Source organism: Perca flavescens, chromosome 5 (genome assembly GCF_004354835.1).
Source record: "Perca flavescens isolate YP-PL-M2 chromosome 5, PFLA_1.0, whole genome shotgun sequence".
In the NCBI taxonomy this organism is placed as follows: domain Eukaryota; kingdom Metazoa; phylum Chordata; class Actinopteri; order Perciformes; family Percidae; genus Perca; species Perca flavescens.
Window position 1 is genome coordinate 1863087 of NC_041335.1, and position 22691 is coordinate 1885777.

The 22691-nt window shown below is 40.8% G+C and overlaps 1 protein-coding gene across 1 annotated transcript in view; it reads right to left on the reverse strand.

The window, feature by feature from the left end:
• si:ch211-158d24.2 (multiple epidermal growth factor-like domains protein 9) overlaps window positions 1-22691 on the reverse strand; it is a 54128-nt gene that overhangs the window by 4400 nt on the left and 27037 nt on the right. Inside the window, exons 3-4 of the mRNA XM_028579347.1 lie at window positions 20521-20660; window positions 12308-12457 (exon numbers count right to left, since the gene is read on the reverse strand). Of these exons, the coding sequence (XP_028435148.1) occupies window positions 12308-12457; window positions 20521-20660 (290 nt within the window). The remainder of the gene's footprint in view (window positions 1-12307; window positions 12458-20520; window positions 20661-22691) is intronic.

Here is a 22691-nt window from a genome sequence, read left to right on the forward strand (position 1 = left end):
GAAATATGGTAAATATTGGATAGGATAGGAACTACATAATGTAATTATTAGCTTCAATTGTTTTTATTTTAAACAAATTGTTTATCCCAATACAATAAACATTTTCCATAGGCTCAGTCAGACACATTCAAAAAAAAAAAAAAAAAAAAAAATTCCAGTGCTGGTTCCATGGTAACAGAATTTAAAAGATAGTTGTCAAGGGAACATTAATTGGTCATGTGACAAGGGCTGGGAAGATTGGCAGAACAGGCAGCCAAGTGACAGTACTCTGATTTAATGGAAATCAATGTCAGATTGACAGCACTCTAGCCAAATGACTTGGGGGGCGCTGCCATCCCTTGCCCCCCCTTCTTGCCCCGACCGTGTCCATAAGTAACACCGAACAACACAGATTAATAAGATCTAAAAGTGAAGTGGACTTTTAAAAGGCTCAGATGGAGTTTGTATTGATCCCAGTCCAAGATGAGGACCATCATTCTTCATCAGCAACACACGAGTGTTTCTAAGGGTCAGCTTTCTCTTGCAACCTCCGGTCACTGGTAATATGATGCCACAACACCTCCTGGCATGTCAAACCGGAACTACAGTAAAACACACAACCCTCAGCAGCACCGTGTCCCCAAGAGAAAACCTCTTCTAGCTCACTCTGTATTACATAAGTAACAGGTCTCTACAGTCAGTCGTCTGATATACTGCACAGGCAACCTGCAAACCATGTTGTTACTGCATATGATCCATCATCATTTTTATTTAACTGTAAACAGTGGTAGAATGTAATTACGTACACTTACTACACTGTACTTGAGTCTAAATGTTGAGGTACTTGTACTTTACTCGAGTCTTTTCTTTTCATGCCACTTTCTACTTCTACTCCGCTACATTTCAGAGAGAAATATTGTACTTTTTACTCCACTACATTCATCTGTTACAGCTTTAGTTACTAGTTACTTTACACATTAAGATTTCTGCACACAGAACACATGTAGTTTATAAATCTGATGTTTGATTCTAAAGTAAACTAGCCGACAATATAACGGCTACAAGTCCAGCTGAGATGATGAGACCATTAAACACACAGCTGGTTGGATCCTTTACTCTTTCTACAATGGGAGGAGAGTTCTTTACTTTTAATACTTTAACTACACTCTCCTGATGATACTGAGACTTTTACTTATGTAACATTTTTAATGCAGGACTTTTACTTGTAACAGAGCATTTTTACAGTGTGGTATTAGTACTTTAACTTAAGTAAAGGATCTGAATACTTCTTCCACCAGTGGCTATAAAGACAAGCACTGATTTAATATGTCGCGACTCCTACTTTGATTTAAACATTTGTAAACCGGAAACAATCCTATACAACCCTCCCCCCCTCAGTCATGTCCTCCAGCTCCTCCTGGGGGATCTCAAGGTGCTCCCAGGCCAGATGGGACATATAATCCCTCCAGCATGGAGGTCTGCCCCGAGGTCCCCTCCCATTCCAAAATACCTCCAAAGGGTTGCATTTGGGATGCCCAAACCAAAAATGCCCTTTTAACCCTTGTGCTGTCTTCCCGTCAGCCATGAACTTGCTGTCCTTCTGGGTCAAAACTGAAAATTAATTTTTGTTGCTTTTTTTCAATGCTTTTTTAAATTCATGGTCAATAAACCTAATTTAAATGACATTATACCTAATTTGTTTGTTTAAAGAAAGATATTATGAATTATTTTGACTCATAGTTAAGATCAGAGAATGTTGAGTGAATCACAGACTAGTTTATGTCAAAGTTTAGGAGGAGACTGTAAAACCATTTAAACATTTTATTTTTTAAATGCTATGAAATTGAATAAAAACACCCAAAATTCAATGGAAGTAATCATTAATTTCACCTGCGGAGAATGTTGTATTGGTTCCATACAACTTACATCCATGCATCCAAGTTATTTTGGGGCAATATGTTTGTAAGAAACCCATAATAGAAAGAAGCTAGCGAATGGATGTTATTGGATGTTGTTTCGCCCCTGGTCTCCTATAAGAAAATGGTTTACCAGTCGAGCAGCTGAAGGCCCTTATGATGAGGTTAAACTAAGACACAGCCACCTCACTGTACCTCACTTGGATTAGGGAAACCCATCCTGGATCCAGCCTCAGTATGGGCTCACCAAGGACACAGCGCATTGCCAGTAGGGCATTGGGCGAAGGGACGTACCATAACAGACTGAACTCTGGCTATGGAAAGTTTCCCCAAGATGGATAACCTCATTCTGATATGTATCTACTGGTAACTCTCCTCCTCTGCAGTTTGTAGACCAACTGATGCTCTTCAGAGACTCCAGTCCTCACCACATTGTTGAATGATTTAAGTGCCTTCCAATGGCCTAGATGTTGGTCTCTATCTAGTGTGGTCACATGTTTGTGTGGTACTCCAGCACTGTGCAGGCTGCTCCTGATAAGCTTGATTTAACCTCTGCTGAGGGTTCAAAGGCAGCCGGCCTGCTGGGTTATATAACAAGCAGGAAACATGAGCTGCTCTGTGCCGCACGGGCCACAGGGCCTGACCTGCGTCTTTACCATCGTCCTCCACTTAGCTGGCCACATAGTCACTGTCTGACACACACTGAAATTAAAGAAATTAACAAAATGAATACATAGATTTGATGAACTTCAGGCTAAACTGAATGAGCCAGCCTGTACCACTAGGTAAAGATACAATTATACATGGATGATTTAATATGTGTGACCCACATTCTGAACTGGTGCAATGCTCCATTTCACTTCTTTGTGTGTCAGCATGGAGGGTTATTCAGTGTCAGTATGGAGGGTTATTCATTTACTGCAACAGGCCTCATCTGCACATTCAGAAAGCACCTATCCTCCAGCATCATCTTATTTGTCAGTGTTGCCAGGGCAACCTCCCCTTGCAGGCTGCTTCTCTTTCCAGCTCATGTGTTTGGTGTACAACATCGTCCTCAGCCACACACATACCATTAACACAAGAGCAGCTCTCTGTGGACACGATCCTGAGCATATTTCTGATCATTTCCTCCGTAGCGCAGCTCTACGGTGTTTCTGTCGACACAGAGAATGTGATGCTGCCCATCCCCCCAGTCTGTTGCTGCCTGACTGGCGCTGAAACGGCCCAGCTGTGCTAATGCTGTCCCAGCTCAGCTCAGCCTGGTTTGTGTCCCTTTCCCTCCCTCCCACGTTGCACAACCTCCACTCCACGAAGGAGCAAACACAACCTGACAGCCGCGTGTTGCCATGCAGGGCTGGGGGGGGGGGGGGATAGTCAGGACATGGCAACGCTGTCGATGATTGGTCCAGAAAGGGGATGGGCAAGATGAGAGGATATAATAGGTGTTAATAATGTAACTTTGTTTTTGGTTTATTATTTATGAATATATATGCAGTTTTGTGTTTGATCACTGGGTGGAGCATTGTCACTGGAAATGCATAAAGGTAATCAACAGCAGTGGTGTATTCAGGTCCTTTACTTAAGTAAAAGTACTAAAACCAAACTAGAAAAGAAGAAAGAAAATACTCTGTTACAAGTAAAAGTCCTGCAGTGAAAATGTTACTTAAGTAAAGGTATGTAAGTATCATCAGGAGACTGTACTTAAAGTATTAAAAGTAAAAGTACTCAATGCGGAAAAATCCTCCCATTTTAGAAACTGCAAACGATCCAAACAGTTCTGTCAATCAACTGAAGGCCTCGACACACCAAGCTGACGGCCGGGGACTAGTGGCGGCGTCGCTTCACGTTGGCTCTCGTCTCCTTTGTCTGGGCTAAAAATTTGCACTGCAACACACCGCAGAGACTACAGCCAAGTACCACGTACGATCTGCGCCAGCATGAGAGGAAATAACTCTCCATACCAGCAGGCGGCGGTAATCTATTCATCATTCAACAGGGAAACCGCTCTGATACCCACAACAAACAGCGTTTGCTCGATCAGCGGCAGAACCGAACAGAGCCTACGGCCGCTCTGCTACACTCCTCGCTGGGAAGACAGCGGTACCGGGAGATGGCTAACTGGACCGTGCCTCTCCCGGGCTGTCATCCTTTCCCTCTGCAAACCGAACGGCCAACTGCTGCCTCGTTTGCTAATGTTAGCTTGCTAATTTCACCCACCCAACATGCCCTCATCATACACTGGTTACAGAAAACTAGCCAAACTAAATTGTCATTTGGCGATAGCGATGCAAACACCGTCGGCCCAACTACGGCCGATGGCTGACGGTCGGCTTGGTGTGTCAGGGCCGTAGGAGCTTAATGGTCTAATCATTTCAGCTGGACTTGTAGGCCATTATATTGTTGGGTAGTTTAATTTATAATCTGTGTGTGTGTGTGTGTGTGTGTGTGCGTGTAAGGGGAAAACAAACTTTTTATTGTGTCAGCGTGGCTTGTCAGTGGTATTGTTTTATTAGTGTTTAACTGGAAAGCAGAATGAAATTTACCTTAAAGAGAATGGACAAAACTGAAATATACCTGTGCTACGGTGAGCCAGCAGTTATTTAATAAATGGGTCACCGCACTCAAAGTTATTTAGTGTATTGGACATTGGTTGATTGACAGGCTGAGTGACAAGTTCTCCCTTTCTCGCACTGCATTGGTCTAATGAAGGTCTGGTTAAAAGACTCTACAATGGGAATAACTGAGTATTGCCTTGATGTAGTGCTGAATGGAAATCTCAATTGGCAGTTTGCAGAAAGGGTTCAGAAGCTGTTTGACGTGGATAAGCTGTGATCTAAGCCAATGTGTCATGGTGTGAAGTTTGAGCCACGAAAGGCTGATGACACGCACAACATTGCGTAACATGGCTCCTGGCCATTCTGTAATTAAGGTCTTGGAAGTGGAGATAATCTCTTTTTGATTAATCACCCAACAACCCAATATCCATTTGTGTTACCTGGTAACTCTTTGGTGTCCTGTCTACTAGCAAAACAGTATACAAAAAGGTCATTCATCCATTAGTCAGTCCCTCCAAGATTTCGCGATTGCAACAGTTCACGCAAATTCAACCAATCACCGTGAATTTGCGACTCGCAATTTTGACCAATCACTGCAGTCCCACGTGCCAGACTTTGTGTCAGTATGTGATGCTGAGAGCCACTGACCAAGCAGGAGTAAGAACGGGTTGACGTAACACACGTATGTCGCCAAATTAATTTCCTTGTTTCTGATATGAAGACGAGACGTGTGTGACTCGAACATCTCACATTTCCCTCAAGCATTAAAGTTGACAAGGTGTATCACTTCATGGTTAGGTTGAAAATGAAATTTTAGGGATGTGACAGTGACTGTAGTTTGACCCAGATCTCAACCCAGTAGAGACCACTGGCTGTGTTGTGTAAGTAGGGTAGCAGCAGCAGCAGCAGCCTGGAGCTGGAAGAAGAAAGGTCCAGGGCTCCAGACTAACTTTTTTCACTAGGAGCACAGTGGCCCCCTACTAAACATTTTAGGGGCGCAACCAGAAAATTTAGGGGCACACACCGTAAATCTACATGCTAACCAAATATTCACATTTCTACTAATTTCCACTGTATTACTAATAAATACTTTGATAATAGATGCAGAAATTACAATGTGCTGTTTCAAATTCAGTGTCACTTTTGAAGATGCAACATAGAAGGCACCATTGCTGTCATGACAGTAAACAAAATATTAAAAAAATATACCAACTCTGGTCTACAACTACAATGAATTCACCTTAAAATAAACATAAACATGTATTGTTTAGGCTACTACCCTTAGGGTTGGGTACCTTTCACATCTGAACCAATATTGGTACAGATACCGGTACCTGAAATTATGGTAAATTTTTTCGGTACTTTCCCTCTGTAATTACAAAACAATTATTTCAGTTGTAAAAATAATTCCAAACCTATTTATCCTATGTACTTAGAACATTGTTATTTTATTAGAATATGTTACACTCTAAAGAAATTAAACAAAAATAAAAATAAAACCCCTCCCTCTCTCCTCCCAAACCCATCGCTACAACCTATTAAATTGAATAATTATTCATTTCTTACTCACTGTAACTTGTTTAGCCTGTTGTATTTTCATCATGACCGTTTTCAATTGCTCTTAATGTTTCATGTAAAGCACTTTGAGTTGCCTTGTTGCAGAAAGGTGCTGTAGAAATAAAGTTGCCTTGCCTTCATACCTCAGCCTGTCAGTCAGTCCCCAGGGCACAGTTGCACACTGTTGAGCCTGCTGCTTGTCTCAGAGGAAGTGTAACGTCAACAGCACCGTGACTGTTTTTAATATCATAACGCAGCAAACGCTGTCTGTGTCAAGTTTTGAAAAACTGTAGCCATACTTGAAACCACTTTAGCGGCATCACTCGCTGTGACTTCAACAAAACAGCCGACGAAGTTTGCGCCGATCGCACCTCTGCGTGTGTGTGCGAGTGTGTGTGTTTGTGTTGGAGCACCGCTCTCTGTCAATTTTCAGAGAAGACAGATAAGCTTGCGCTTAGGCGCTCAGGTACCTACGTTTCGACATTTAACGTGTAAAAAATGGAGGCAAATTTGCTGGTGGCACATGTGCGACTGGATGTAAAATTCAGTCGGTCGCATTTTGCGACCAAAATTTGAGGTCAGGTCATAGACTGGAGAGCTCTCTAGGTTTCTGGAATTTAGGAAGATTATTTCTTACCACAACCCAAACATTATTTGGATAATGAATAAAAACACTTTAAGCAGTAGCCTGAGAGACCTGTTGATGAGTATACAGCAGCAGACAGGGCTAACCTGAGGCAGTGGCATAACAGGCCCCAGTGCATGCTAGTTATCACCAGTGTTGGGAGTTACAAAAGTAACGCAATTACAGTAATGTATTCCTTTTTGCTGAAACTGTTAGGTTTAAAAAAAGTTAAAACATTGGTGATGTCTGATAAAAATTTACTTTTAGTTGAATGAACTCTGAAGCTGGAGGAAGCACTGAGTCAACCGATTGCATCACACCACACTAATCAGCATTTGTCTGGCTCACACCTTCTCAAGCTTCTAAAGAATTGATTAGGTCATTGCTGATTTAGCATAAATGTAAAAGCGCTAGAAAGACTTATTGTTTAAAACAACTTTGAGAGCCATTGCCAGTTGAGCCAGACGTGATTAAGACAGAGAACGAGTATTGCTGTAGTTTGGAAACAATTGACACCGTCTCAGTAAGATCCTGTGACCGGGTGTAGCCTCAGGAACATACAACTTTTCTTTTGAGAGACATCTGACCAATAGGGGAAGATTTCATTTGAGAAACCACCCAGATGTAGGGGAATAAATGTATGATCTGGGGAATGTCTCAGGACTGTTCTTCTGTAACTCCGCAAGGAGAAGCATGAGATCAGTCCGCTGTCAGCTGCAGTGTTTTATGTTTTATGTTTGATTGTGTTTTGTCTTGTTGTTTTCATGCAGTTTCATTAAACCTTTTGCTTAACTTTCAATTCGACCCAGCTTCTCCTTCCTCCTCCAGAAATTGAAGAACACGTTTTTTAGAGATTTCTTAACAAAACGCAGTAATATATCGCATTACTAATCAAATTTCAGTAATATAATACACTTACAATCTCACGCATTTTAATCCGACATTTACTTTTTTTTGTTTTTTTTAAGAATTCACCAACATTTTGGCACAGAAAAAAAAGTCTGCGAGTGTAATTTCCTGTTGAGTTATTACGCTGTCACTGTTCCCGTTGTCAGACCCAGAACCACAGACGGTACAAACAACATCTGTGTCCCGACAGGTAACTGTACGGACAACATCTGTGTCCTGACAGGTAACGGTAACGGTACGGACAACATCTGTGTCCCGACAGGTAACGGTACGGACAACATCTGTGTCCCGACAGGTAACGGTAACGGTACAAACAACATCTGTGTCCCGACAGGTAACGGTAACGGTACGGACAACATCTGTGTCCCGACTGGTAACGGTAGGGACAACATCTGTGTCCCGACAGGTAACGGTAACGGTACGGACAACATCTGTGTCCCGACAGGTAACGGTACAAACAACATCTGTGTCCCGACAGGTAACTGTACAAACAACATCTGTGTCCCGACAGGTAACGGTATAAACAACATCTGTGTCCCGACAGGTAACGGTAACGGTACAAACAACATCTGTGTCCCGACAGGTAACGGTAACGGTACAAACAACATCTGTGTCCCGACAGGTAACGGTACGGACAACATCTGTGTCCCGACAGGTAACGGTACAAACAACATCTGTGTCCCGACAGGTAACGGTACAAACAACATCTGTGTCCCGACAGGTAACGGTAACGGTAAAAACAACATCTGTGTCCCGACAGGTAACGGTACGGACAACATCTGTGTCCCGACAGGTAACGGTACAAACAACATCTGTGTCCCGACAGGTAACGGTACAAACAACATCTGTGTCCCGACAGGTAACGGTACAAACAACATCTGTGTCCCGACAGGTAACGGTACAAACAACATCTGTGTCCCGACAGGTAACGGTACGAACAACATCTGTGTCTGTGTCCCGGACAACATCTGTGTCCCGACAGGTAACGGTACGGACAACATCTGTGTCCTGACAGGTAACGGTACAATCAACATCTGTGTCCCGACAGGTAACGGTACGTCAACTGACAGATATAAACATGCTGGGAATAAAAGTTTAGTCTTGCTACACGTAATATCATTACATTTTATCAGCGGTGGAAACTATACCGTACTTCAATACAATTGTACGGTACCTTTAATTGAGTATTTTCAATTTCTCCTACTTTATACTTCTACTCCACCACAATTCAGAGTCAAGTAGGCCTATTGTATGTTTTACTTCACTATTTATTTTATAGCTTTAGTTACTTTGCAGATTCAGATTAATAATACAAAATAATATGAATAAATTATGATGTATTAAAGTGGATAAAGATTAGACTTTATTGATCCCGTGGTGAAATTCACAAGCTACCTGCCAAGACTTTCGCTGTTATTTTGGTGAAAGTAACTCAAAAGTAACGCAAAACTAGTGTAAAGCATTACAATTCAGAGATAATATTGTAATATAACTAATTACTCTCAAATGACAGTAACTAGTAATCTATAATGTATTACATTTTGGAAGTAACTTGCCCAACACTGGTTATCACACACACACACACACACACACGCAGATGTGCTCAGTCAGTCTTCACAGTTCTTGCGCTAAACCAGCTACCGCATATTGTCTCATCACATGATCAAATAGAGACTTGACATAGGACAACATCAACATAAACACATTACCCAGCAATCATCACTGCATATCTGTACATGACAAAAATAGGAAAGAAAATAAGATATTATTTATTAAATTTAATAGTTTTTAATAGTTTATTTAGCATTTTTATAGTTTATCCAGAATAAGCATACCATTGTGTTATAGATTGCCACTAACTGAAAAAGAAAACCATGACGGAGATGGTTTTGCCTTTTTGAGGGCACACATGGGCGGACGCGTGCGCGTACACACACACACACACACACACACACACACCCCAATGCAAATTCACTGCCTGCACTGTCTATATTTACACCCCTGACCCCGATGTATGAACCCGTTGCTACAGAGTCAGAGCGGATTGGGAGGCAGATATGTGAATGACCCTCTGCACGACTAAATGAAGAGACGCTGGAACAAATGGATGGCATTTGGAGAGCTGATTTTTCCTGCAGCGCCACGGCACTTCAGATGTGTTGATTATGAACTTTTCATGTAAATTGTACTTAAAAGTAAAAAAGGCCACTCAGTTTACTAATGGAACTAAACTTCAATTTCAGTTTTGTTCACTGTCCACGATTGCAATGACTTAAATGCTGACAAGTCAGTGTCACTCTGAACAAATAGTGTAGGTTTAACCAACCACAACTGACACAAACTCTTGGACTCGGAATATTAGATTGACAGATAAGCTCATTTGTAGGGTTGGGCATCGTTTCGATTTTAACAATTCCGATTCAATTCCGATTCTTCCTTTCGATTCCGGTTCTTATCGATTCTCAATTCCAATTCTTTGAGGGGTGGAGTCGAAACAGGCCCATGCTTATTTCACAGATAAGAGGACATTTTTATTCAATGGTGATTTACAGTTTTATTGGGCTTTTTCAACCACGCTTTAGAGCGCCGCTTACTGCGCTCCATGGCTGTAACACAAGTGCCTGGCCGCTACGGAAATCAAGAATTTTGTGTGTTAAAGGTTCCATGACATTGTGCTCTTTGGATGCTTTTATATAGACCTTAGTGGTCCCCTAATACTGTATCTGAAGTCTCTTTTATATAGACCTTAGTGGTCCCCTAATACTGTATCTGAAGTCTCTTTTATATAGACCTTAGTGGTCCCCTAATACTGTATCTGAAGTCTCTTTTATATAGACCTTAGTGGTCCCCTAATACTGTATCTGAAGTCTCTTTTTATATAGACCTTAGTGGTCCCCTAATACTGTATCTGAAGTCTCTTTTATATAGGCCTTAGTGGTCCCCTAATACTGTATCTGAAGTCTCTTTTATATAGACCTTAGTGGTCCCCTAATACTGTATCTGAAGTCTCTTTTATATAGGCCTTAGTGGTCCCCTAATACTGTATCTGAAGTCTCTTTTATATAGACCTTAGTGGTCCCCTAATACTGTATCTGAAGTCTCTTTTATATAGGCCTTAGTGGTCCCTAATACTGTATCAGTTTTTCCAAATGATTCCAATAAAGAAACGATTCCATTGGAATTGTGATTTTTGAAATGATTCCAAGTTGAAACCGGTTCTTGATGCCCAATACTACTCATTTGATCCGTTGTCCCTGGCAGGGAGTTATGAGAAGATTAATACCACACTCACATCTGTCTGTTATATATAAACTACAGCAAGCAGCTAAGCTTAGCACAAATACTGGAAACCTGGAAAAACAGCTGGCCTGGCTCTGTCCAGTGTTACAAAATCACTTACCAGCACCTTGTAAGCTCACTAATTAACACTTGTTTGTTTAATGCATTCAAAAACTGAAGTGTAAAAGCATCAACTTTCCGTCATACAGGGGATTCAGTGCCAGGGTGCAACTTTCTAGAGTCTCAGTGTCGGATTATTCTTAATCACATGGATGTTCTCTGATTACATCCATCACTCGTGAGTTAAATTAAAGTCTTGCAATCTCTACAAAACCCTTATGACATGAACCAGGGACTATAGTTTGACGGGAAGCCCCCGCTAACATCCAGCTCATTGCAAGTTCAACAAGTTAGCTGTAGCAAGTGTTGTAATGTAACAAAGTACAAATACTTAGTTACTGTACTTAAACTAATTTTCTGTGTATTTGTATTATTTATGGAAACGTTTACTTCTACTCCACTACATATCCTAAATAAAATGTATACTTTGACTCCACTACATAAGCATCTTCGTTACTACAAAAGAAAATCTGAAGAAATTTGTTGAATGCAAAAACAGCAGGTTTGGTGCTCCCAAATTGCAAGTTAATGCACGCTTCATTCCACTTGGTGAAGTGATGCCTGTTTGTTGCCTAACGCCAAAACCATAGAACCATAGGCCAAAACTAAACAAGAGGAGGAAGCATAATAGCAGATAACGTCATGAAGCATCTGCTGCAGGTTCTTAATAGTCAAAAATTTTGTTTTTACTTTTACTTCTAATAATGAAGTACATTTATTATTACAAAATTACTTTTGATACTTAAGTACAGTAAATATCAGATACTTTAAGACTTTCACTCAAGTAATATTCTCAAAGGTGACTTCAACTTCTACCAGAGTCATTTTGATACTTGTACTTTTACTTAAGTATTGCTTTCAAGTACTTTATACAGGACTGGCTGTAGCAAGTTACTGTCCAAAAGTCGACAACACGATGTCTCGTTGTCAGTAATGTTGGACAGTTTAAGTTAAAGGTTTTGGTGTGAGAATCCCCAGGGTCAAGGATTAGAGACTTCTTTCTCCAACAATCAAATTAAATAAATGACAGTACTCACATACAGTACACGCATCATTAGTCTCGCTTTACCAGACCTTCCTCCACAGCGCTGCGGAGGAGGGTGTGGCTAGTCCACACAGCATTCCGGGATGGGAGTTAAACGTGCTCTGGTTTATTGGCATTTCTTTAAATGAGGGACAGCTGGCGGAATTTCCAGCGACACCGGAGCAATCCCAGAAAAGAATGATATAGACGAACGCACCATTAACACCCCAACACTGACTTAATGGTGTGTTTTAAACCAGTGAGGCCATACCCACTGCAACAAACCAAGCATAAGACGCTAAACTAACTGCCTGCCGTGTGGCTGTGAGCAGGAAGCACTGACCGGTGTGACAGGTGGTGTTGGAGCTGGTGTTGGAGCAGGGACACGGTGCACAGGCTTGGGTCAGGGCACTTCCAGCCAGGCGGTAGAAACCAGGCTTACACTCCTCACAGTTGGACCCCTGGGTGTTGCCCTCACAGTTCAGACACACTCCTGGAGGACGGAACAAAGTTTAGATGATTAGAGGGATATCTCCTGGATCGGTACACTGACACAAGTTGTGCAACTCTCATTATCTTTTTTATTGTTTTTTGCAAACAGAACGATTACAATCGCAACAACAACAATATTTCCTTTTAATAAAAGGAAATAAACCGGCGCCCGGATAGCTCAGTTGGTAGAGCGTGCGCCCATATATAGAGGTTTACTCCTCGACGCAGCGGGCCCAGATTCGACTCCAACCTGTGGCCCTTTGCTGCATGTCATTCCCCCCCTCTCTCCCCTTTCATGTCTTCAGCTGTCCTGTCGAATAAAGGCCTAAAAATGCCCAAAAAATAAAAAAAAAGGAAATAAACCAAACAAACCAATTAAACAAGTATTATCATTTACAGCACACTTACACATCAAATTATATATTTATTTATTTTCACTCATCACCCACTCACTCATCATTGGTCACCATTCTTTTATTTTTTTATTATTTTATTTTTTAGACAGCTTAGACATGAAAGGGGAGAGAGGGAGGGATGACATGCATCAACATATGGGTACGCGCTCTACCTAGATTCAAGATTCAAAATCCTTTATTAATCCCACAATGGGGAAATTCACACTGTTACAGCAGCAAGGGATAGGAGGAAAAGTAGAAGACACAGATTAACACACAATAATAAATATAATTCAATAATATAAAAGTAATAAAGTATTGCACACGTCACATTTTATTGCACGTTTTATCAGTCCTGGTGTGTGTGTGTGTGTGTGTGTGTGTGTGTGTGTGTGTGTGTGTGTTGTCCATGAGGTCTACTGGTGCCATGTGGTGCCACCCAGGCACCCTCAGGGTCACCATTTTTAACAATATATTTTTTCTTTCTTCTTTAATTGATTTAAGGTTGGTCACTGCGAGATCATTCCACCAGTATGGGTTTTGAAGTGTTTGGACTGGTGAGGCTAATAGCTTTTATTTATTTATTTTATATTTATATTCAGTTTCTATTATGTGAATTTGATCATGTCATACCAGAAAAATTACAAAGTTCCGTGTGTTCCCTGTTCAACAAGAATTCATATCATAGTAAATAATCCTCTCTGTGGCTTTAATTAGCTTGACCTCATCAGGTTTTTTTTTTGTATGTCGCTACGTGTTGCTGTGTTTTATCAATTACATGACACAGGAAAATGGTCTCAAGATAAGTGTGAGCAACCAAACCCCATCATTTCATTGGATAATCACTCTGAGTGATTAAGATCAGACTTTAAAGAGATTTGTGTGCATTCCTCATGATTTCTTAGCCTCTGAAATACTTGCTTATTATTAGAACCTTTATTTAATCTGTAATCATGTTAAGACTTTTGCAAAGAGAGGCCAGAGTACAACAGACAAAAATATGACATAAAAAAACCCCAGCCAGTCACAAAAACAGACAGCTCTGTCACAAGTCTGACAGCGGCTATGAAGTCAGAGAGTAAAAAAGACAGGAATTTATATTTATTTCAATCTAACAAATATCAAATTATGATAACCTGGTTATTGTGCTTTCCATGATAATGGTAGTATAAATAAATACCAAATGCTCTTTAAATTGAAATACACCTTTAGTTTCCTTGATAAAGACCTATTAACGTGCATGGTCCTTTATCTTTGCATGCATGTTTTAATTTGAATGTACTTTTAGGAGAATATTAACTGCAAATAAAGATATAGATTCAATTATTATTTCAAACGTGAGAGGAAATCTTCCTCTCAGTCTGCATACAGGCTTCATATATCCATGAAGTCACAGCCATATTTTCTTAACTGCCTTGCAAAACTAATGATATTGTTTATTGTAATATTTTCACCAATATCTCAACGGTTTGCTGTCCTGTCTCCACAATAGTGGAAATGAACTCCGGAGAGACTCTACACATCTTCTGTCGCAGGTTGTAAACTCATCTGGTCGGACTGAAACTCGACCCAAAAAAAATTAAACTCTTTCTCATATGGCAGGGGTCTTCAACGATTTTTAACCCAAGGACCCCTTATCTGAGAGAGGGATGGAGCAGGGACCCCCTTATAAAATTAAGTTGCATATTTAACTGGGCCTGCTATAAAGGCCTAAAGCCTTTATACATACCTCTTTAGTGCATAGCAAACTAAGCTATAAAAAGAATTGTTGGTATGATTTTAAAAATCATGTTTTAATGTTAAACATACATGGGGCACAGTGAATTCTTAGGATGAACTGGATCTGTGGATCTTAGTGACTACCTTACCTATAGGCCAGTGAGCCTATCATCAACGTCTTTTTTCCACAAATAGGCATATTTGCTAATAATATGTTGGATTCATGTTAAGACATATATATATATTTTTTTAAACTTACAAAAGTTGCAAAGAAACTCTCTACATTCATTTTTCCAGATAAAGTTCTAGTACCAAAAACATTGCCCACTATTAAATAAATTTTTTGCACATTAGACAGTGTGTGGGAGTTTCTCTGCAACTTTTTTTATTTATTATTTTATTTAACCTTTATTTAACCAGGAAGGCCGTTGAGAACGAAGTTCTCATTTGCAACGACGACCTGGCCAAGAATAAAGCATAAGCGTGCAGGACAACATACAGTTTCACAATAAAATACAAGAAACAGAAATACAATAGGCTACATAAAGTGCAGATTAGGTAGGCAATACAAAAATGTCGCAAAGGGAGGTGTAAGTAAGTTGAAGGATATGCAAGAGTGAATAAGATAATAACAACACAATATACATGAACAGACAGTCTGTAACACTGCTGAGATGTAATGAAGAGTCAATATACAGTTAGTGCAAGTTGTGGTCTAGTTAGCAATGTAGGTCAGTAATAACACAGTAAACATGAATAGACAGTCTATATAAAATGCTGAATGTAGTGAAGAGTCAATATACAGTTAGAGCAAATAGTGGTCTAAGTGCTAATGTAGTTCAGGAATAACACAATATGCATGAATAGACAAGATAAAAGTTGAAAGAGTCAATGTAAATATGAATTGACATATTATATAAAATGCTGAAATGTGGTAAAGAGTTGATATACAGTTAGTGCAGAATTGTGTTCTAGATAGAGATGTAGATCATTAGAGTGTACTAAAAGTGTGTGATACAAAGGTGGGGAGAAAAGAAAAACAGTTGAGCATATCAGGGCAGATGAAAGGTGCAAAAGAGTGTGAACAGAATATGATGTGCATCTGTGCAAATATGCAAATTGGGCGTGACAAGGACAACGTGAAGTTACGTGACGTGAAAGATGGGTGAAAGAATAACAGTTAGCATGTGCAGGGATCGGACAGGAGCTAAGACAGACATGATTTGAAGGCAGTTAGTGGGATAACTGCTTGACCTACTTACCCCCCATCCGACGCACCTGTCTCACGTTATACATGTACAAAGTATTTTCCTATACTTAATAAAACTTGATTTGGAGGCCCCCCTGCAGTAACTCTGAGGACCTCTCTGCCGTATGGTCTCTAAATGAAGCACCTGAAGCAGTGCAATAAATACACCAGCACTTTTTGCATTTCGCACTTTAATTATAACGGTCACTTTTTAAGATGTCGTATTGTCTGTACAGTCGTATGTGTCCTTGCTTTATGTCCCAAGATGCTTTGTTGATCTTATGTTTATATGTCAATTTTAGAATGTTTTTTATTTTCCATGTTTGTGCTGTGAAGCAACAGATTGTAGCCAAAGCCATTGTAGACAAATTTCCCCTCTGGGACAATAAACTGTATTCTATTCTTTTCTATTCTAGTTCAGCATATTTGCACTTCTTGGGTTGAATGAACTTATTGTCAGTCGCTTTGGATAAAATGAATATAAATTCAATGTGACATTAGGCCAATTTTATGTGCATTTAAGTTATGAGTTTGCTTTTATTTCAATACTTACTTTGTACATAAACAACTTTATATTCCCACAATAAAGTCATTACTTGTTGTTATTGTAAATATGTGTGCTGTGTGTAGTTGAGTCTCGGTCTGTGGTTGAGTTGTTGTGCCTCCATGATCATAGACAGAGGTTATGTGGACATGACTAAACCTGTCCACATGCTGTATCTCTACTTAACAGCCGTTTCAACCATGAGCCGTGAAGGAGTCAGCAGGCTCCCCTCCCAACCATGCATTGACCCAGTGTCAACAGAGGAGCTGCTAATACGTTACATTAGAGTCACTGCGGCAAACCCTCTATTACAGGTTACATCCTTGGTTGCAGACAGGTTTGGCCTGGAGAAAAGTGCTGCCCTACACCAAATTGTAGACCAGTGATGAGAAATAACAGCTTTCACATAACTTTTGTTGATAAATTAGGGGTTTTCTGAGTGAAATTAGACCAAATTAAAGTTTGTATTCATGGGGCGCCTGGGTGGCTCACCTGGTACAGCAGGGGTGTCAAACTCAATTTCACAAAGGGCCACACTGGAAAACGAGAATCACATGAGGGGCCAGACATGTATGGTTTATTAACATGATTTTATTTAAATCAGAAAAAGTCAAATATCTTTGACTGTATTATTGCATGTCTCATATAGCTCTTTCACATACAATTTGGTCCACATAAAGTCCTAAGAAAGTCAGCAAAAAAGTGAGTCATAGAATTTAGCAAACAATGCAATCAGATTTTTTTAAAAGTAGGCTACCACACAGCTGACTCACAGCAACCTGTTCCACAGCCTGAATATACAAACAAATCTGCCAAATTCGGATTTGTCTGAAGCGTAATTGTGGTTTGCAAACATTTTCCCGTCTTCTTGGTTTGGCGCACAACTAAAATTGATTTGGGGGCCGGATCAAAATTTGTGAGGGGCCGGTTTTGGCCCGCTGGCCTTGAGTTTGACAGGTATGCTAGAGCGTGCACCCCATGTACTGTACAGAAGTCCTCGAAGCAGTGGCCGTATGTTCAATTCCAACCTGCAGCCCTTTACTGCATGGCATTCCCCCTCTCTCTCCCCTTTCATGTCTAAGCTGGCCGATCAAATAAAGGCCTAAAATGCCAAAACATGAATAAATAATAAAATTTAAATTTATGATGATATCAATGTGATGATATCAATTGAAGCAACATGCTGCATTCCAAACACCCCCTTCTGATAGAGCAGATCTTTAAGATCTTTGAATCATGTGCACTCCAAGGTTAGAGGTGAATGTCAAATCGTAAAACTTCTGTTCTTGTAAAAAAAAAAAGTTTAGGGCTGCAAGTTTGATTATTTTCTGGATAAACTGATTAGTTGAAAGGTCCATAAAAGAAAATGATGATAAATGCGTATCAGTGTTTCCCAAAAAGCCCAAGATGACGCCTCACGTCTTATTTTGTCCACAACTCAAAGATATTCAGTTTACTGTCACAGAGGAGAGAAGAAACTAGAACATATTCACATTTAAGATGCTGCAATCAGATAATTTTTAACCATTTTAAACCGATTATCAAAATAGCTGGTGATTAATTTAATAGAGGACAACTAATTTTGCAAATCTGAAAATGTTCTCGATGATGAACTGAAAATCTTCATTTTTCTCTGCATTCTTTTATCCAGTCTTTAGATATTTCAGTTGAAGACTATGGGTCAGTGTGGGGACCATCTGCCTCCATCCTGTTGGATATGATGAGTCCCTGTCATGTTTATCTAAGGTCCACAGTGTTTGGGATACTGTACCATTTGCATTTGCACAATGTGTTATTGTGTGAGTGCAAACCTGAGCCATGTTAATCCACAGCACTGTGAACACCGAGGCCAGGCAAGGCTCCAGCCATCCATGTGCCCCTGCATTATAACGGCTGCCCCCTCTCCACCGTTCCCCTGCCTGTCGCTGCTCTCAAAGCATGAGCAGCACTCCTCCTTTACATGTAGAGCAGGGCCACATGGAAAAAAATCATTTTTGACCAAGTACATCGATGGCGATATCGCGGCAATATTGTAGAGTTGACTAGCGGTGCTTTTACAAAATATTAACACAATGAGAGTTTTATTAGATAATCACCAATTATGTGGATACAATGACTAAGTGTGATTTATGGTTCTGTTGAGGCTCCACATAGAGCTTTCTCCGTAGCCTACGTAAGTGGCCTTAAGTTTATACTTGTGCGTTGGTGTGTGCATCAATCTCTTTAAGACAGGGGTGTCAAACTCATTTTCACTAGGGGCCACTCTGGAAAAAGAGAATCCCACCAAGGGCCAAACATGTAGAGTGTATTGACATGCTTTCGTTACTGCATGTCACTTTTTTTAAACATTTTGGTAGCTTTTTTCCTAATTTTTATTGTTTTTGTTCCAACTTTTTAGTGGCTTTCTCAGACATTTGTCACCTTTTTGTAAATGTGTTGCATTTTGTCACATTTTTGTTGACATGAAGTCCTACAAAAGTCATCAAAAGAGTTCCTTAGCCATCATAGAATTTAGCAAATCAAGAAATACTATTGTTTTAACAACAACAACAACAACAACAACCTGTTTCACAGCCTGAATATGAAAACTCTCTGCTTCGGTGGGAATTTCTGAGTCGCAGTCTGCTTTGAATGTCAGGTAATTGCAGTTTAAAAAACACTTTCCTGTGTTTTGGTTTGGCGCACAACTAGGCGGGCCAAAATGTATTGTGAACCCAAATTGATGTACGGGCCGGATCTAAATCTACAAGGGGCCGGATTTGGCCCGCGGGCCTTGAGTTTGACACATGTGCTTTAAGAGAATAGCAGGGTCTGCATATGCGTGTGTGTGCGTGTGTGCGTGGTAGAGCAAGTGAGAGAGTGATGGTGATAATCTTCGGAGCGAGTAAAAACTCTAGAGTCATAGTGGGAGAAACAAAGTGTCTCCCCTGTTCTTTCTGACTGCAGTCAGAAATCTGTAGCAGGAAAAGTTAACCCTTTCCCTAAATGAATGTTGATTATGGAGAAGGAGAACCAGGAAATAAGTCGGGGGAAATGCAACTGCTACCAAGCCACGGCCGAGCTGACCAATCACAGTTGTTTGCCGTCTGTGTTGCTGCGTAGTTACATCTTTTGAGATGTGCACGTCACCACTTACCTACGTATGTAGCCACGGCGTTGATATAACGCAGAACCATAAATCACGCTTAAGTGGTTAAAGGCAAATAATAAAACAGCTAGTAAGTCTGGTAAGTTCAGAAAGTGACATCACAAAAGACAACATTTGTGTCATATCACGATATTAGGATATCCAAACTTTAAGACAATATCGAGCCTCCTATATCTATGTCGATATAATATAAATACATTGCCCAAACCTATTTATGTGATCAAGGATACAGAGGAGGATGAATCCAGCTTAAATCAGACAGACCAGACTGACAACTGGCTTTGTGACACTACATTTTTAACATTTTACAGTTAGTCTGCTTCTGATTCTGCACTTTTCCTGTTATCCTCAAGTTCCTTGTTATCACACTTCTGTTGTGGTTCCACAGTAAATATTTACTTCAGACAAACTGGAGGGTTTGTGTACTGTCCAAGTCTCTTATTAAACCCAGCAGATAATCTTAGGCGTATAGCAGCCAGGGTGTTAACTTCCACAAAGCCTCAAGAGTTCCATTTTTGGGGAACTTAATGAGCATTTAGGTGAAGATTGGACCGTTAAGCTTCAGCTTTCTTATGCAGAGTCTGTTTGCACAAGAACTGCATGCTGAAAGAGGCAGATACAGCTGCTCCTTTCATTGCAGGAATCAATAGATCAGTGTTGTCACTGTTTTAGGGTTTAAGAGGGGGAAACATAGGCTATTGAGAAATCACACAGAGTTGAATAGTACAAAGTGGATGATTGTCACAACAGAGAGCCTAAAGAGTGTAACATTTTAAAAGTTTATCAGTGTTTTTTGCCCCCAACGGTGCCTTCCAGGCAGCGCTGCCTGGAACGCACCGTTGGGAGGTACTGGATATGGTTATGGTTATGGTTAGGGTTAAGGTTAGGGTTAGGGTTAGGGTTAGATGCCTTGAAGGCAGCGGTCGCAACGCTGCCTGGAAGGAGCAGTTGGGGGCAAAAAACACCATTGAGCATTTTAAAATGTATTGGGTTTCCTCATCAGACTCACCGGACTGTGGATGGCAGTAGTTGGTGTGGTTCTGACACTGGCAGGGCCGGCAGCCAGTGCTGCTGAAGTGGAAGAAGCCTGGGTGGCATTCATCACACTTTGGTCCATACACTCCCGTCTTGCACTTACATATCCCTGAGCTGAAAGGGGCAGAACAGAAGAAAATATCAATAGTGTGCAAAATGCAGTCCCAGAGAACATTTCATTACATCAATGCCAAGCCGGTGTTTGCTTTTTGGATTTCAGTCATGGCAGCTGATGTCCAGACTGTTTCTAAACTTGACTTCCTGCAGGTTCTCCTATTCACCCATCTGCTTCTCATAACTCTGTTCCAGGTTTGAAGCATGTGGGAAGCACTTACAGTTCAGCGCCATCTAGATCATATCTAGTATCAGATCAGCTTCTCCACTAACAGGGTTGAAGGCTGGTGTCCAGCACCACACTGCATCAAATCTGATTTCATTTTGTCATTTTGTCTGTACCTAAAGGATCTGTCTACCAAAATTACAAAACACATGAGCTTACCTACAAATAGTGTAGCTATACAGATAGTTTGGGCTTGTAGTCTCGGGAAGGAACTTGTTTTGATGGATTATGTGTACGTTCAAAAGTTGTTTTAGTCGGGCAGCACCGGAGCAACCCCGGAAGTGGAACCTTGTTGATATTGTGAAGAAATACATTAAAGTTAACATGCTAATGTGCCTAAATACCAAAATGACATTACATGTTTATAGGAACTGTGGAATAAATACAGAAGTGCAATGATGCTCATTTTAATATGTGTGTGTGTAAGCTTGATTAGATAATCAATGGTGCTCTTTGCAACATGTGTGAAAGCTTATTTAGATCACTACCCTCCCTGTTAGCACATGATGAGCTGGTATTGACAGGTTACATCAGTATGGGACAGTGGAAAAGTACAAAATACCTAGAGACAGGATGAGAGACATAGGTTGCGAAACAATTGTTTTGAGTGTGGTCATGTGAGAAGTCATGTAAGAGTTACATGAATTATAGGTACGCTCCCCCCTATAGAAGAGACTGAAGAACCATTGGACCAGGAGAGCGCTAAGAGACATGGACAAGCCTGAGCGCCACCTGGGGGCCAAAAGGACCTGGCCAACCAATGGGAGAAGACTACGGCCGAGTAGAATGGACCTTTTTCACAGCAGACATTTTGACCTGTCATAGTAGGAAAAGCACAGCTGAAATTGATAACCTTAACGATGGCTCCATTCCATCAAGTGTCCCAGTAAGATATTTCAGTGAGTCAGCATGCACAATACCAAGGTCTCTCCTAAGTGGAATGCAGCCATCAGTAATGGTTTTTAATACACCTGTGCTTTTCCTACTATGACATGTCAACATGTCTGCTGTAAAAAGGTCTACTAGTATATTAACTGTCTGATTTAGGGAATCAGGGCCATTCTACGGAGCTCCAGGGTGAAGTAGAGTGGCCCATGTCGATGCGTGTCTTGTAATCCTTTTGCTTTATTACTTATAATAAATAGAGATCCAATGAGAGAAGCTGTTGGGGCTTATGTAACTTCCTCTCAATTAACGAACACAACAATATGGACTATATATATATTGGAGAATTCACAAACCACACTGTGCTTTTTTATTGGGAGTACTTCCTACAGAAGAAATAGAGCCCATTAACCACAGCCTGCATCTTGAACAAATGCTCCTTGAAGAGCTAAGTGGAGATGCAACTAAGAAGGATAGGAGCCAGACTAAACATGACTAAACACACACGCACAGTACAGCAGCGGGGGCGGGGAGTTGCTACATACCTAGAACTAAAAGGCTCAGTGATTGCGGTTCACCGGGCACCGTTGTCATATGCCAAAATGTGGTCATCCGCCAAAAACTGAAAGCTGTCTACCGTACATACAGACACATGTTAGATGAACGCCAGGGCTCTTGAGCGCTTCAGCACATTGTTGCAGGCGTACATTTCTCCGTCCATTCTGCACACTATTTTAAGGCTGAGCCTGGTTCCCTCCTTCTCTCACCCAGGGCCCATCACTAGGCAATGGGCGGCTTCTCCAGCAGGCTGAACCGGGCTCCCTCCTTCCCCTGCCCGAATCTGTACATGAAACGCAGCCGAGGCGCGACTGATTGAACCGCGCCTATAGTTAGATAACGTTATGGGAAAAATACTGGGA